We start from the raw sequence: 17830 nt of genomic DNA, 5'->3' as shown, positions 1-17830 counted from the left end.
CATCAGCTGTGTATCAGCAAGATATTTGTCGATGCTCGACATTTCAGCGAGGTGACGTCGTGGCCTTTGTTCGACGCGCCCAAACGGCAAGCCGTTATTGTTGGATGACTTTTAACTATTTCTGCTATTGTGCTCGTATTTTTATGGGGGTTTTGTGTGAAATATTCACAGTATAGGCTTCTGACACCTTTTATTACTATTCAGTGGGAATTTCCTTTCAGCTGGGTATTATCGAGGCTATGAATATGTAATTTTTATGGTTTATAAGTTACAATTTTAGGTTATGATTGATTTGGATTTTTTGGATAACGTAATGTTATTTATGAGTGAACTTTATTAAAGGATTTCTTTTTATCAATCAAATTTAATCGAAATATTATGTTAATATCAAATTGTTTTTGGTCCATTTACAACTAGCGTGTCCTCGGCATGAAGGTGCTTAAGCCTTGTTTTTTTAAAAATACATAGGTGGTCTGTTCTTGTAAACATTTTGATCGTATTTTTATATTTTACGTTTTATATTGTCTTTCCTCATGGCATTTCTTATATTATTTAAACTGAATTGCAATTGCCTTATTAGCTACAGTCCTAGTTTGCTCAGTTTTATTTATAAGATTACTATAAGTGAAGACTTGTTTTAGCTATCAGTCAACTGGCTTAATGTCATTTAGGTTTGTTTAGCTGTGAGCCCTCCATATCTTAAATAAATTAATAAATAAAAAAATAAAAAAAAAATATCTCAATGGCTCTTTCCATAGTACTACATTTAGAGATACATTTGAATTTTTGTCTGAGGTAATTTTGGAAACTCAACCAATTACCACAAGAATTCTATGAGTGTTTTCAAACGCAAGCGAAACTGCTAGCAAAAGCTATAGGTATAATTTAATCCGCAAAATTAATTCCAACCAGAATTGATACCTACATAACCTACCCAGAATCACCAACTGATCTCTTTCAGATAATCCACTTAATTGCGACTGCCTAATGGCCGGATTTGCGCGATGGCTCCGCGAGGCAGGAAACTTGTCCCAAGTAGATAAGTCTGCTGCAGTTTGCACCACACCACCGCACCTCGAAGGAGCACTGATATCCAGGCTGTCTAAGAGCAAACTGTGTGATGACTTCGAACACGTTGACAAAGTCAAAGATGCTTATGATTATAATAAGGATGTTGTTAAGGATGATGATTATGATAAACCTGATGGTTTGGATGATGATGTCTATGATGAGGAATTGGAAGTGCCTACTGCGGAGGATCTGCCGATTTCTAGTTCGAAGGTGAGAAATTTTACTAATATATGCGAAGGTTTATTAAAATGATACGTTCTGGTAACACCGAAACCATTTCTGGTACTGACAAAGTTAATTATAAAACGAAACAATAGATGTAGCACCCGAAATCAGCTTTTTTATTTTCCTGGTCAGGCTATAAGCAGTAAACGCTAAAGGAATTTAGATATTAATTATAAATGTTGATACACGTATGAATGCTACGTTTATTAGTACTATTGAAGTGTTTGATGAAAGTAAAGATGACTTTAAAACCAGGAAAGTGCATAGCCCCCTTTGAATGTCCCAAAAAAGGTGATTCGTAAGTCGATGTCGTTTAATTTTGATGTTTGTGATTGGTCGAGAGACCAATGCGTCAGTCACGTGCTACTCTCTCAACCAATCACAATAAAACGTCACGGCATCGTGTCGTCTTTTATCACATTCTAAGCATACTGCGACTTCGTTTCGTGAAAAGTTCCATATGGAGCTGGAAGCAAAACCTATACAATAAGACGACGAATTCGACAGCTGCAATTAACACTAAGCTAAGTGGAATTTGGCAAATTTTCGTTAGAAAGCAAAATTATTTCTTCTTTATCTTTTGTAAGCTTACAAAATCCCTTTTTAGCCTTAAAATTAACAATTCTTGAATAACACAAAATGCTCATTAAGAAAGCGCTAGTGTTATAAAATTTATCATATTTTTCACTTTAAACCTCTCTCCTGTAAAGTTGATATTTTCAAGCGTAGTGTTAATTGCAGCTATCGAATTTGAAAATCGCGGTGCTATACTAAATAAAACAGTCTCTTGATCTTAAATGGCAGTAATAGCCGTGCCATACTTAACAGCGCGATTTTGCTGGTTGGAACCAGTCGTAGACGAAAACTCACTTATATCTGTGCACTAGAGATCTAACAAAATATATAAGTCAGTTGCTATTGTAAAGTTTGGATAGGTCCAATCGTGGAACTAGATTCGCCGACAGAACTAATTCATGAATTTTTAAACAGTTATAAATTTTGAGTTGAGTCTAACTACTAAATGGTTTAGATTTGACAGGCAAAGTTGGCAAGTTCTAGGCTATGTAAACTTGTCGAGTTTTCGCTCTGTTTTAGTTTAAGTGCTAATTTGATTAGACGAAATATTTCGAAATATACTGAATTAATTATACACTTAAGTATAATGTTTATAACCAACTTAAAAAAAGAGGTTCTACGCTCGATTGCTTTTTTGTGTATGGTCACCAATTTCTCCGTCAATAATTGTGGACAGATTTTGAAAAGTCGCATAGCTCCAAATTAGTATATTTTTAATTGGATTAGTATTCTAATGTAACGTTTTTTTAGATTTGGCACAATTGTCAATATCAACGGTGTATTTTTTAATACATTGTTTTCAAAATTAATGAGTAAATATTTTATACTCATTACCCTGAATATAATGTCTTTTAAATCCGATCCCGGCGATGCATATTGCTTAACATTGAGAGAGACAATACGACTAGGGTTGCCACCTTTTTTTGGGCAAATAAAGTGCACTGGTAAATTTAAGGTAAAAAGTGCATGGTGTTGAAATAAAATTCGAATTAATTCTATTTTATAACATTATCAGATTTATTACCGTCGTCTCGCCATTTCGTATTCTTCATCACAAAATTTAAACTGTGAATGCTGACGTGGAGGGACACGAAAATAAAAATAAAATTAATGCATATAATTTAAAAAATATCATCAGGCATTACTTGTTTTACGGAAAAAATCTTACGAACGATGTTTTGATGACGAACGAAACGAATAAAGTATTTTCGCGTACTATATTGTTGTCATAAAGCATAGAGTATAATTACCCCAAATAACTTACAATACTTTATCTTAAAGTACGCGTGGTAACCCTATATTCGATACATATACATAAGGTCTCAAGATGCGAGTATCAGGCGAATACTACAAGCAATTAAAATGTTTCTCCTAATTAAATTAAGCCCTGGTATGTAATAGTTATTGATTATCACTACATTGCGGAAGCAATTAGTTAAGGTATGATACAGTATTGATTCTGTATTCAGTTGTGCTATTAATGAACGCGTGATGTGCTACTGTTTTGGTCATTCGCTCTGTTTACAATCAGGAGGTTGTTAATGTCATCTTTTGACTTCTTTACTTACTCTTGTGATGTAGCGTTCTTTGGCACTGACTTCTCCTTTGAGGTCTCGGGTTATTGGGTTTATCTTCTCAATATCAGTAATAATGTGCTCGATTAGCTATAGGCTCGCCTCCTGTTACGTCATAGGTCAGTGGGTGTAGTTGCGCCTCTGCCTACTTCTTCGCGGATAAAAGGCGTGTGTGTGTTAGAAAAAAAAGATTCCACGACATACTTCCACTATTTCTGCTCTATTTAGCCTTTTGTTCATTGAAATTATTATAGCACAATGAATTGTATGAGCTATAATTTTTTTCTGTCGACATAACCATATCGACATGGTAAGAGAAAAAATGGCAAATGAACACTTTTGTTTATTATTACGAGATATCAATGCAAAACTGGTGCCAAGTTCCCTTCAGTTGCGAATGATCAAGTATTTTCGTATATTTATGCTTACATCGTCACTTTTGCTTTTATGAATAACGAAGTCCATTGTGATGTGCGCAGTTCCAAGTATCTTTCGATTGTTCTGTATTATTTTTACCATGGAAAAAAATATTGGTATTAGAAATATGAAGAATAGACATGTTATCAAATTATAAGTTTATAAATTTCATCGCGGTTTTTTGTATTTCATTTTGTACCGACTTTGCGAAGACTGTAGCCTTTGTGGTCATGAAACGACGAGAGATTAATATAATGTAAAAATGAATATAATGCAACCCTTCATTCCTAAAACACTAATTATCTTTGGTGTGAAAATCGGCTCGGTCTTCTTCAACAGGTTATAATTTCCCCATTGCCGAAAATTATCTTTTCAATATGAACATTTTATTTTATTATTATTTAGCTTTATATAAATACTATATCACGATCTAACATGTCTACAATTAAACCGCGATAAAATCCGAAAAAAAAAATATCGATGTCATTGATGCACTGCCGACATCAATTAAGTAGGGATTAAGAATGACAGAGTGTTTTTGCACCTCTGGCACTCTCTATAAATTTATTTCTTAGCAGCCTTTTTAGTCACAGGGTGGACTGAAATGTTGGTCAAATATTATACAAACAACTGATTTAATCAAAAAACTAGTTTTATTTTAAGTCTAACATTCGCGTAAACATAAGAAATTATGGCCCATTCATGACTTCGGAATAATGGGTATTCACTATGGGGTTTACTGCTCGATTACCCCCTATTTTATAAAAATCCTTCTGCAGCAGAGTTTCCCATACTTTTTTGCTTATAGACCACTTTCAAAATTTTACTGGTTCCAGTGGACTATGTTTTTTGGTTTCGCGGAGAAAGTGTATTACAAATACCAACCAACCATTGCGGGGGGCGTCCGGACAGTCAGTTTAGTGGCACCGTGCCTCTTACGACCCCTATCAATATTATCTGCCTACATTGATAGGTGAAGTCAAGCCAACATTTTACTACTTTACTATCAAACTAGATACATTTTCGTGGACCCCTGGCTTACGTCAAGTCTCCCGTGAACTCCTATGTCCACCTGGACCTTGGGAATCAATGTTCTATAGTACAGCATTTTCAGGTCCGTCTCCTCGACGCGTGGTTTGATGACGAAGAAGTCCATCTCTCCTGGGCGCTGGAGCCACCATCGACCCACCGGCATAGATGCACAGGGGTCACCGTCTCTCGAGCTGGTGGTATTGCCAAGCATGTCGCCTGTCACCGAGCACCTCCTGCCAACGTGGTACTACGAGGGTTCAAGATAGACCCAGCAGATCAGTACACGTGAGTCTGTTTGATTTGATTGGTAAGGATTTGTGCAACATAGTGTCGTATGTTACAAAATGAAATATATGCGAATGGAATCTATACTATTATTTAAAGCTGAAGAGTAGGATTGTTTGTTTGAACGCGCTAATCTCATAAATTACTAAACCGATTTGAATAAATAATTCACTAATAGGTAGCTACATTACTACTTTTAATCGAGGAAAGTATAAAGGTAGACTTTTATCATAGAAAAATTTCATCACGTGGGCGGAGCCGCGAGCAAAAACTAACAAATATAACTCTAATTTTTGCCGTGTTAAAGATCAAGTAAATTTTTTTGGAAATGTGAGTGTCTTTTCCAGTCATTATTAAATATTCAACTTTTATTGATATTTTAAGTTAAAATATGATATTATAAAACTGAGTGCCTAGCGAATGCTTATCATATTTCGAATAAGATCACTGTAAATATATTGGCAGAGAATACTTAACAATAAGCACCAAAATTAAACAGCCAACAATCAAATACAACAATTAAATTTCAAACAGGAAATCATAGAGTTCCGTAACAAATTACAGTCGTTGTTTTCAAATGAAAAAGTTTTGGAAAATATCCACTGTAAAATTCAATTAAGCCAATACGAATGAATTTGAAATAATCCGTAGCTTGGGTTAGATAAAATTTCAATTCGGTTAAGTTGGAATATATTAATTTGGGTTATACGTCAGATGTAGACCTTTGCGGCATTTGCATCTGGCCTGTTATTGTTTTAGTTTGATGCCGGTGCGTTATTACATTTGAATAGTGTATTCTGTTTATTTGTTGAATTATATTAATTATTTTCGTTTATAATCCTCTAAAGTAGATTTCATTGTTCGGGTAAAAGATATCTGTTGAATTAATTGTAGTCGGAATAAGCCCTTGTTTAAAAAGTTTTAAGTAAATTTTGCCTGTTGTATTAAACAGCTCATGGAGATTGTACTCATTTTATTACCATTTATTTCGGAGTGCGACTTTATGTGACGAATTTAGCATATACTCATAAGTTGTGGAACAGGTTCTAAATCTAAAAAATAATTATATTTATTATTTTATTACAATAAATATTATTTTTATTTTATTTTGATATTTTTGCCTAATAATTACCCGAGGGAATCATTTAAAACTTTAAAGGCTCTTCTAAAACTGATATTAATTTCAAATGTATGTGAAGTCTGCCAACGCGCACTAGGTCAGCGTAGTGGACTAAGGCCTAATCCCTCAGTAGCAGAGGAGACCTCCCAATAGACAATACGGGCTGGTATTATTAAAATTGTTATTTCCACCAGATTCTGTATGGATAGGTTCTTGTTCCGCATTACGAGATGCTGAAATCCTACCTAATGTCCCAATGGAATTCTTACACTCAGTTCATATTAGCTACACTAACCAGTCTCACTCAACGAATGTTTCCACCAGATTCTGCATAGCTCTAGAAGAGATGGATAGTTCGGAGACACTACTGTCACTCGTGCTTGGATGCGGGAGCCCTCAGATTGTTCGGCAGCGGGTGCCGTTTGCGACAGCTGTGCCCGTGCTAATCACCACGCCGCCCGTCGTCGATGCGTTGCGGTAAGATGATTGACCGTATAAATGTCAAAATTTGTGATGATATTCTATCTAATTATGTATCAAATATGGGATGGATTCATTAAATATTTGATAGGTCAAGTCCTGAATTCTGCAGTGTAATTTTGTTTTTTAAAAGCTAGTGTTTTCGAAAATGTCATTTCTAAATTTCCTCATTCATGATTCACCGTTGATCTTTAATCTTTTAAATCTACTTAGGCTGTTATTTCCAAATTAGCAATTTACTAGTTAATTATACATATTGGCATAGAATAATAGTCCTTACTCCAAAGCCGAGTGATTTACAAAATGTTGTCTATTATTTTGCTATATCTACTAGATCTCCATTTATGCCTTTGCTTCTATTTTGTTTTTGTTCCAGGGTCACAGAAGTACGATCTAACGTCACTAGCGATGGAGTCCTCACTGTCCTCATATCGGTGATGGGTCTACCTCGCCCGCAAAGCCCTCAATCACGCTCCCAAAGATTGACAGTCGAAACCAAAAACCAAATTTCGCAGAACTGCTACGTGGTACTAGCAGTACTATCCCACGGGTCTTTAGTAGCCCAAAAGGATACACCATGCCAGTCTACACTAGAAATAACTATGGAAGGTTTCATACGTGGTCCTTATGAGGTATGCGCTACATTATCAAAATTCAAAATTGACGAAGCAAGACCAATTTGCGTGGTACCACAACTGTTGGAGCCTTTGGGATCCCAGATGAAAGCAGGTTTCAAGTCCTTAAACACAGCGTTGGTAGGAGTTGCATTAGCTCTTACAGCAATAATCATAGGCTTGGTGTGGTTTGTAAGGAAAATGTTGAAGAAACCCTCGGAATTTGAATCACACAGATGCTTCAGACAAGAGCCAGCGCAAGAAGAGAATCCTAGAGCAAGTTATGTTATGTTGACGGCTACCTCCAAAGTTTGAAAGTTTGCTAGTCGAAACGATAGATATTAGAGAAGGTTTACGTGGAATTTGGTGCATGATGTTTCGGTGCTATGACTTTTGAGTCCGTGTTTTAAGTATTATAGTTGATGTGAAGTTACGTGGTGGTAATTTTGTATATAGTTTAAAAAGTCAAAGGTTAATGCAGATTCTAAAGTGTTTAACGACTGTTGTAAAATAGATGTACTCATTAGAGTCAAAAGTATGAACTTCATACCTGACAATTATAGTAACGGGTGAAGATTTTTAAGAAATTAAACTATCGATCATATAAGTGTCTTATACTGTAACAGTGTTATAAATGACTTCTAAGAACGGACATATTTATAAACAATTATTGTGTGATAAGATATTTAAATGTGAACGTTTTATTATTGTAATTAATAATTAATTGATATGATGTGAGTGAAATATAATTTGTTTTTTGGATTATTTGAAGCATCGTCGGATAGTTAATCATTGGTAAAATATTCACGCCTCATTAAGTAGAATTGCATAGCCCGAAATTGGGATAGTGACAAAATGTAGGTATATGTAATATCACATTATATCATTATGTTCAATAAAAAAAAGAAATGTAAAAGCGGCGATAACCTTGTTGGTTGTGGAACTGACTGCCGAGACGAATGTCCACAGGTACAAAACCCATCGGCACACACATCTGACTTTTCTATAGTGATGTGTTCATTCTTTCTGAATTATCGCCTGGTTTAAAAGTAAGGATAAAAATGGTAAGGAAACCTGAGAAGTTCTCTATAGAAACTTTGAGGGTGTGTGAAGTCTACCAATCCGCACTAGGCCAGCGTTGTGGACTAAGGCCTAATCCCTCTCAGTAGTAGGAGGCCAGTGCCAAGCAATGGGACAGTATAGATCTATAATACAGAGCTGATATTATTATTATTATAAACTAATTTAGCTTAGCTTTTGGTCTCAAACCGACGGTGATTTTAATATAATAGATATGCTATGCACCGCATATTATTTATGACTAAAGGCGTATAACAATACTATAGATAAAAATAAGCAATCCAATATCAGAATAGTGAGGTGCGGATGTTTTCTAACCTACTGACCTAGGAATTTTATATTTTTACCCATTTATATCATGGGTCAAAGATTATCTGAAGTGCGCAACAAAGGCGATGGAAATCCCAATAGTTTTATTAATAGTCTGCAGTTATTCCTCATAACAGATATAATTAGAAAAATATGTTTTTCAGTATTGCACAATGATTATTTGTGTTTACGCGAATATATCGAACTAAGACTGTTTCCGGAATTTATCGCGGGTTCCTTAATTTTAATTTTCTCCCGACGTTTTGAAGTCTGCAGTCTTCTTGATCACAATCATGTTAGCCTTTTTGGTATTTCCTAACCGTTCTATTACAAAGCATGTGCATTCTCTACGAAGACTCAAATTCCAATGCCTATGTTACTTTCCATATCGGACGCTATTCCGGATTTCAGGTTGATACTAGGTAGATAAAGTAACACTTTGACTTTAATATTTCTTTATGGCATGTTCTTTTATATATATTTTTATACGGGCACGTCAAAAAAAGCGGCGATAGCCTAGTTGGGTGTGGAACGGACTGCCGAGACGAATGTCCGCAGGTTCAAATCCCAAGAGCACACACCCCTGACTTTTCTAAAAAATCATGTGTGTATTCTTTGTGAATTTATCGTTCGCTTTAACGGTGAAGGAAAACATCGTGAAAAAACCTGCACATCTGAGAAGTTCTCTATAGGAATTTCGAAGGTGTGTGAAGTCTACCAATCCGCACTAGGCCAGCGTGGTGGACTAAGGCCTAATCCCTCTCAGTAGTAGAGGAGGCCCGTGCTCAGCAGTGGCCAAGTATATAATACAGGGCTGATATTATTATTATTATTATTACGTCAAAGTGACTGTACATAATCGTAAGCGGAGCGGGGTCCAAAAGAATGTTAATTGATTAGAGATGATTACCTCTCGTTAGTCGATACAATTATGTCGGCCTGTTGGAACCGCATATACACAAGCTGATCTCGGAATGACATACTTATATGGCATTCTATGGCGGGTTTTAACGCCTTGTGTACGGTGGTCGCTATCCGTGTGGATATAAAATATATCCTTCCTCCAAATTGTGTTATTTTATGTCGTAGCAACGTTTCAATTTACGCAATATCTATGTACGATAAGCTGTAAAGGGCATTTAGAAATAAGAACAATTGCCTATATCTTGAAAACAAAAGGGCGGTCAGGTCACATTGCCCTTTTACGTCTTAAGGATTAATTTTAAATATTTTTAGCTCAAAAATGACTAGCAAGAATAGGTATATTAATAATACTAGATCTGTTATATGCAGTCCTATTGCTTGGCCAGTGGTATAAACTACTGAGAGGGTTTAAGCATTAGACCAGACTGCCATAATACGGGTTGACTGTCTTCATACTTATGAAATTACGGAGAATTCTCAGGAACAGGAATAACGTTCCGTTATTATTGAATTGTTAGTAAATTTTGAGCATCAAATCGCGTAACCTCAATGCTTGTTTCTATTAAATGTTAATATACAGGTATTGATGGAGAAATACGTTTTAAATTCCAGATCGATATCTTAATAATATTAGAACTGAAAATATTTGTGAATATGCTTGGATGTATGTTAAAAGTAAAGGCTGATAACTAAACGGATATGGATAAAATTTCGCACACACGTAGATCATTTATTAGATAATCATAGCCTTAAGCGACAACTATTTTCGAAAAAACTTTACTATGTTAAAAAAAAAGTTCTGATTTTAAATATTATGTAACTTGGTGTCACAAAAAATGTCACTTACAACAATTAGCCTTTTAATTGTCGATATATGTTACTTTCTATCCCGAGATAGTACGAAGTGTGAGTGAGGTGTTCGCAAACTAGAGTCGAAGATACGATGCTATTTTACAATTGTTAATGTTGACCTCACCCTCTTTGTAACCCTACTTGTGAAGCACAGACTTTTGTAAATTAGTGATAATTAAATTAACTTCGTGAACTCATTTGAGAAAAAATCATAAACGTTAATAGAAACAAAAATGTATGGCAAAACCATTTCTTAACGATACATTTATCGTTACATAAAAAGTTATAAACTTAAAAGTACCTTTACGTAAAAAGGCACCTTATGTAGGAAGACTAAGGTACATATTTGACGATGCTTCAAATAATATAATCGCTAATGTTCTAAACACGACTGAGTTTATTTCATACTAATTAAGCGGCTTCCCATTAATTATTACTAAAACATGTCTTCTGTGAAGATGTAAGTTTAAGCCTGTATTTAATACTAATATATTAACACGAGGCTATAGCTTAGACATTAATTAAAGGACGTGGCTTCTTTTATGTTTTCTATCAAAGTATAGAATCAAATGCTTATTCACACGTAAACACTTGTATTTCACAGATTAGTGTGCATAAAACAGAGTAAAATATTTATGTGTGCGTTCATAACAACACAAAATGGTATGTGTTGCAATTTCAATGTAGTAGTTATATTGCAAGTTATAAGATACTCATTCACACATAGACACTTGTATTTGGCAGATCAGTGTGCATAAAATAGAGTAAAATATTTATTTATGTGTGGGTTCATAACAAAACAAAATGGTATGTGTGTTGCACTTTCAATGTAGTAGTTATATTGCAAAATATAAGTTCAAATGCTCATTCACAGATGCAACTATTTGTATTTGGTATCTATAAGTATGCATAAAACAGAGTAAAATATTTATTTATATGTGGGTTCATAACAAAACAAAATGGTATGTGTTGCACTTTCAATGTAGTAGTTACATTGGAAGTTCAAACATCAAATGCTCATTCACACATAAATAGTAGTATTTCACAGGTTAGTGTGCGTAATGACATATGTATGAGATTTATTTATGTGTGAATTTATAACAACACAAAATGATATGTGTGTTGCACTTTCAATGTCATATTGAGAGTGTCGTTTTTTTTCACGGCTATAAGCACATGACGCGTCCTGTCTTGATGGTCTAAGGCCTATAGCGATAAAATGCTGTAGCGTTTGATATTGGAAGTGAATCGGTGTGTGGATTTTATTTGTCAAAATGACTTTGTGTTACTCATATGGCTATTAATTTAGAGTCGTTTTTGTTGTAGCAAATTTGTGGCTTGTACTTTAGTTGTTGCTTTTATATTTCGTTAAGAAAATTGGTTGTTATATTGGTATGTGAATCCTGAACTAATCTGATTTGAATTTACATCCTGAAAATTCTTGAGGGAATGTTTTGTTTTATCGACATTAGGACTATTCTAACGATAAGTTTAGTCTAGCAAGTTCTTGCAGCAATATATTGCATACAAACTATCAGATGCGCTTGACTGAAATATTTCAATATATTGCCGCTAGTCCTATTATATCCACATAAAAATACTAGCGTCTCGCCGAAAGTCCTGCATTACTATTTGCACTATCTTGCCGCAATTACTTTACTTGTGGAAATCATCTGTAACGTTTCTTGCTAATCTAAACCTTAAGACTTATCTTCAAGTAATTTCGTCAGTATTTTATCAAAATAAATAAAGTCTTGCGGGTGTTGTTTCGGAATATATTTATCAAGTCTTTAGCCGTAAAAATGGTAAATAGTTTATCAAGTTTTTAACTGTAAAAAATTAAATACCAGTAATTCTACATCAGTTATTACAATATTATGATTTCGTATCTCACTCAATTATAGTAATAAAGCCGTATTTACAAATATTTTCTGGAAAGAGATTATTTGCCGCGAATGTGTACATTTTGTTTAGTATAGTAATATGAACATATCAAAGGTAAATATAAATTTTATCGGTACTCTTATTAATACTAATATATAAAGCTGAAGTGTTTGAAGGCGCTTATCTCTGGAACTACTGAACCGATTTTGATATTTTTTTACTAATGGGAACCTATAACTCCTGAGTGCTATAGATTCATTTTATCCCGGGTAAATATAAAGTAGGACTTTTATCCTGGAAACCTTTTCACACGTAGACATATATGATATTCTATAATCTGGCGAATTAAGAACATTATTTTTTGACGTCGGTTAATAACAGTTCTTCAATAGTGGTCTTGGTAAGTATAGTCTAGATATAATGCTGACCAACGAACAATCATTGCTGGTTTTCAGAATTATACCGGCCTGTCTTATTGATGTATACATTGGGGGGAATCGGTACAATAGTAACATTAATATATTGAATTACATAAACAAAATCACATTACTTGTTTCTGACAGATAAATAAATTTTAAGAATAATCAAACTCAAATAACAATTCGGAAATCGGACAAGACCAAGTCCCTAATCACCCCTAAGCTTGAGTATATTTGTACTAATGTAACTGTATTGTATTCCTTATCTTGTACAGTTACTCGAAGTAACTGTACAAGATGAGGAATGTTTTTATTAGGCGTGCAAGTCAATTGACATTATATTATACAGGTGGAATATTCTGGAAATTCCCAAAGATAAAAACGAGGCTAACAGTCAAAACACGCACGTAAATTATAGGGGATAAACTTTAAAACAAATAATAAATTATATAATTTATGTGGTCGGCTGACTCATGATAGAATGAATGTAACAATTTGCGGTCCACAATTGAGATGTTTACGACACATGGCTTATATTCATGTATAAATAAAATGTATTTTTAATACTGTTAAATTCCAGTATTCATGATAGATATATTTTAAATTTATAAAATACTAGTTGACCCGACAGACGTTGTCCCGTCTTAACTATGAATTTGCAGCGCGCATTCTGTCAATCGCTGACAGTTATTTCAAACAATTGACAGTTATATAAAATTAATATTTTCGTTAAGTTTTCTTAAATTTTCTATGTTTCCGTGCAATTTTTTGAACTTTTTCTTTCATAAGAACCTTCTCCTGACAATAACAAACATAACAAAAAAAAATAGTGTAATCGGCCCAGCCGTTCACGCGTGATGGCGTGACCAAGGGAATTAGGGATTCATTTTATGTATAGACTAACTTTTGCTCGCGGCTTCGTGAAGAAGTTTTTCGGGATAAAAATCCCGCTATATATTTTCCCGGGATAGATACCTCAGCCTGCCGTGACCATGAAGGCTGCAAAGTCTTCGAAACGTCAGGACAATATTATATAAAAAACTGCGATAAAATCCGAAAACTAATTTTATTTCGATGTCTAACCTTCGTAAACTCAATATTATTAAACTATAGAGTTAGTCAGACTGGACATCAGGGACAAATTCTTGCTCCAAAAGTTGTTACCAAGTCGCTGTCTTATTTGATATATCAATTAACAAGATGTCACAGCGTCCTTAGATATTAATACAAAAATAATATATGTATAGAAAATATGGAAAAATATGAAGTATTTTACATTGATGTTCGGCTATTTTACAGTAAATTGAGTAACCACAACATAAGCGATTTTTTTTGTATGGCAATTTTCACAATGTCCGCTCTATATAATCTTAAAACTTTACGTAAACATAAATGATAATGCATACACCATATTAACATCAACCACACAACCGATTCACTGAAGTTAATATAACAAAATGTATCTAACAAGATGGATGGTAACGTAGCTTTACATTCGAATAATAAGCGCTGAAAACGCCATTATGTAAATGTACAAGAACTTTGGTTCTGCTTTAATTAGTATAAAAATGTACATAATAATTTATGAATCGCCATTTTATATTCTGTAATAAAAATTATTAACAATATTTCTTTTTGTTTTATTGTTGAATTTGTAAATTTATGCAACTTGTTTAATGCTGTAGAGAGAAATTGGTTTGAAGTATTTTTTTTTATACTTCTACGGCACATAGTGACGGACTGCACCTGATGGTAAGTGGAGTGGAGTCCAATACAATGTTGACTGACGAGAGATGATTACCTCTTGACAGTCGACACAATTAAGCCGGCCTGTTGGAACCAGATATACATATTTACAAAACATATGCTAAAACGTGCAAATTACAATATGGAAAAATTATGAAATATTTTACTTTAGAGTTATGCTATATCAAGGTAGATTGAATAATCCTCGCATGAGCGCTACATTTTTATATGACATACTTCCCAATGGGTAATAATAATATCAGCCCTGTATTATATACTTGCCCCCTGCTGAGCACGGGCCTCCTCTACTACTGAGAGGGATTAGGCCTTAGTCCACCACGCTGGCCTAGTGTGGATTGGTAGACTTCACACACCCTCAAAATCTTGTAGAGAACACCCCTACCAAAGTAATGCCTAACCTGAGAATTGAACCTATCATCCCGTTCCACTGCTCATATAGGCTGGCACTACATCATAGAAGCCAAGCATTATAACAAAAAATTAAAAAATAAATCAATGCGAACAATAACATATTTTATCAAAACCTGTTATATAATATCCAAACAGAACATTTCCTCAAAATGATAGCGTTAATGTCAATAGGTGCGCAGGCGCATATTTTAAACACAAAACAATGTATGATTATCAGTCGCGAACTAGCAGTCATGGCGAACGGACGTGTGCTAATTGCTTTAGTGATATTTACATTATTAAACACGAATTTAGATGCTAAAGTATATACGCGATGTCAATTAACACGGGAATTACTGAAAAACGGTTTCTCAAAGACGTTCATGAGTAATTGTGAGTTTGTTTTTTTATTATAACACGTGTCTTATTGTTAAGAAGACCTATTGTTTGTTAACAATTTTGTATATGCCAGTCATTATGTGTTTTACTTTAGTGACGTATCATTTTTATTGCTGTATGTAAAATCTATGTACACTCGTTCATTGATAGATGATTTATTAGACACTGGATACATCACGTATGTATTGATATTGTTGTTTTAATATTAAAAATTGATGCTCAGTAAATTACCAAAACTGATTGATTATATTATATTATTAGCATGAGCACCTATTTATGAAAGAGTCAGTCAGTCTAATGAAGTTGGCAGGTGCATTTTGGAATTTTTTTATGACTTCTTATATATAAATTACTAGCTTTTGCTCGCGGTTTCGCCCGCGTGAAGGAGTTTTCCGGGATATTTTTTTTCTGACTTACTTGATATGTATCGTTATATCATGACCAAATTACACAAAATCATTATAAATTGTAGCCTATGTGTTATTCTGATGTATAACCAATATTACTGTAAAGTTTCATCCAAATCCGTTCAGTAGTTTCTGCGTGAAAGAGGAACAAATATATATACATACATCCATATCTCCATCCTCACAAACTTTCACATTTATAATATTAGTAGGATTTTTCATAATGTTATAAAGCACTCAATTTTATGAAATGTCACGAAACATCAGATTTTTGGCGTAGTTTCGTCATACATAGCTTAACGATTATAAAGTTCTGCCGATGCGATTTAACAATCAATTTGCTGTCAATATTGACGGTCTATTTCAATATAATCGAATCGGTGGGAGTTTACGATTGTTAACTTATGTCGCTACCGCCCCTATCTTGAACCGAACTGTAGACCTCCGTTTCAAGGTTCTACTCCCAAAGATGTCTTCGATTAGATTTCAATTCTATTCATATTAATATTATAAATGCTAAAATATTTTACTCTGTAATCTTTTGCGCCTCAACCGCTGAACAGATTTTGATGAAATTTGCTATAGAATTATATCGACGGCTGAAGGGCTACTTAAAATAAAAAGAAAAAAAAAGACTTAAGCGACATCCTTTTGCGACAATAAGTTTCATACATATTTAAAATCAACACTATCACTACTATCTTCGGTAGTATAGTGGTCAGTAAATTCAGCACTTTTTTATGTTTTTTAACGTACTTAAAAAATTTCGGAACAAAAATTCGCTTCAGTCAATTAGACTTTTAACCTTCGATATATAATTTTAAAAAAGGACATAATATTTTTAATATGATTGTTATAAACCATGAATTCCATCCGATCGCAGCCGCGGGCAATCGCTAGTTAAATTTGGATGTCTAACGACGATCTCTGGACGGATCAGTCTCCTTCACAAGAGAGCGAGAAAACCAAAGCAACCATTTTTGCCATAGCAACCGCCAGTCGTAGTGATGGTATCTGATAGTAAAGGAAAAATAAACTAATGAATATATACAAATGGGAAAAACCCGCTATAGTGAATCATTCGCGCGAGTCGCATCTCGAAATAAGCAGTTTATATAATACATTTTGTATAGGTGATATATTTTGGCTCTGATTTTTATATTACACACACGGTACGCCATGACAATAGTTGGTTATTTTACAATTCAGAATGCCTCATCATCATCATCATCATCAGCCTATATCTTTGTCCACTGCTGGACATAGGCCTCCTCCAATATACGCCATTTTACCCTGTCTTCGGCCTGTCGCATCCAGTTCTTACCAGCGACCTTTCGCAGATCGTCACTCCACCTAGCTGGAGGGCGTCCTACACTACGTTTGCCGAGCCGTGGTCTCCACTCAAGAACTCGTTTACCCCATCGGTTATCGGTTCTTCGACAGATATGCCCTGCCCACTGCCACTTCAGTTTGCTAATCCTGTGTGCTATGTCGGTGACATTGGTTCTCTGACGAATGACCTCGTTACGAAGTTTATCCTTCAGAGAAACTCCGAGCATAGCACGTTCCATAGCTCGCTGAGCGACTTTGAGCTGGTGGACCAGCCGTACTGTGAGCGTCCACGTCTCGGCACCGTAGGTCATGACAGGTAGGACGCACTGGTTGAAAACCTTCGTTTTCAGACATTGTGGTAGAAGTGACGAGAAAACCCGACGCAGTTTGCCAAATGCGGCCCAGCCCAGCTGGATTCTCTTTTTAACCTCCCTCTCAAGGCTGTTTCTTCCTAATTGCAGAATCTGCCCAAGGTAGGTGTATTCCGAAACAGCTTCGAGAAGGTGGCCATTGACAACGATAGGTCTAGGTGGTCATTGATCATAAGTTTTGTCTTATCCAGATTCATTGTTAGACCTATTCGCTGTGAGGCCGAAGCAAGGCTGTTTAGCATCTGTTGCAGTTCCTCCAGTGTTTCTGCCATTATCACTATGTCGTCTGCGAAACGCAAATA

At 34.8% G+C, this 17830-nt stretch overlaps 1 protein-coding gene across 2 annotated transcripts in view; it reads left to right on the top strand.

Annotated features, from left to right (window-relative positions):
- The window catches only part of LOC115449367, a 124484-nt gene that overhangs the window by 94652 nt on the left and 12002 nt on the right, over positions 1–17830 (top strand). The window contains exons 8-13 of one of the 2 annotated variants that reach the window (XM_037443821.1): positions 962–1281; positions 4978–5180; positions 6625–6777; positions 7157–7412; position 8497; positions 15344–15412. In XM_037443821.1, coding sequence (XP_037299718.1) covers positions 962–1281; positions 4978–5180; positions 6625–6777; positions 7157–7412; position 8497; positions 15344–15412 — 1002 coding nt within the window. Of the gene's footprint in view, positions 1–961; positions 1282–4977; positions 5181–6624; positions 6778–7156; positions 8311–8496; positions 8498–15343; positions 15413–17830 lie in introns of those variants that run through there. The other variant, XM_030177168.2, reaches the window with a different exon arrangement.

The sequence above is a fragment of the Manduca sexta genome, chromosome 5, assembly GCF_014839805.1.
Source record: "Manduca sexta isolate Smith_Timp_Sample1 chromosome 5, JHU_Msex_v1.0, whole genome shotgun sequence".
NCBI lineage: Eukaryota > Metazoa > Arthropoda > Insecta > Lepidoptera > Sphingidae > Manduca > Manduca sexta.
The sequence above is the reverse complement of the archived record's forward strand: the minus strand, read 5'-3'. Positions and strand labels throughout refer to the sequence as shown.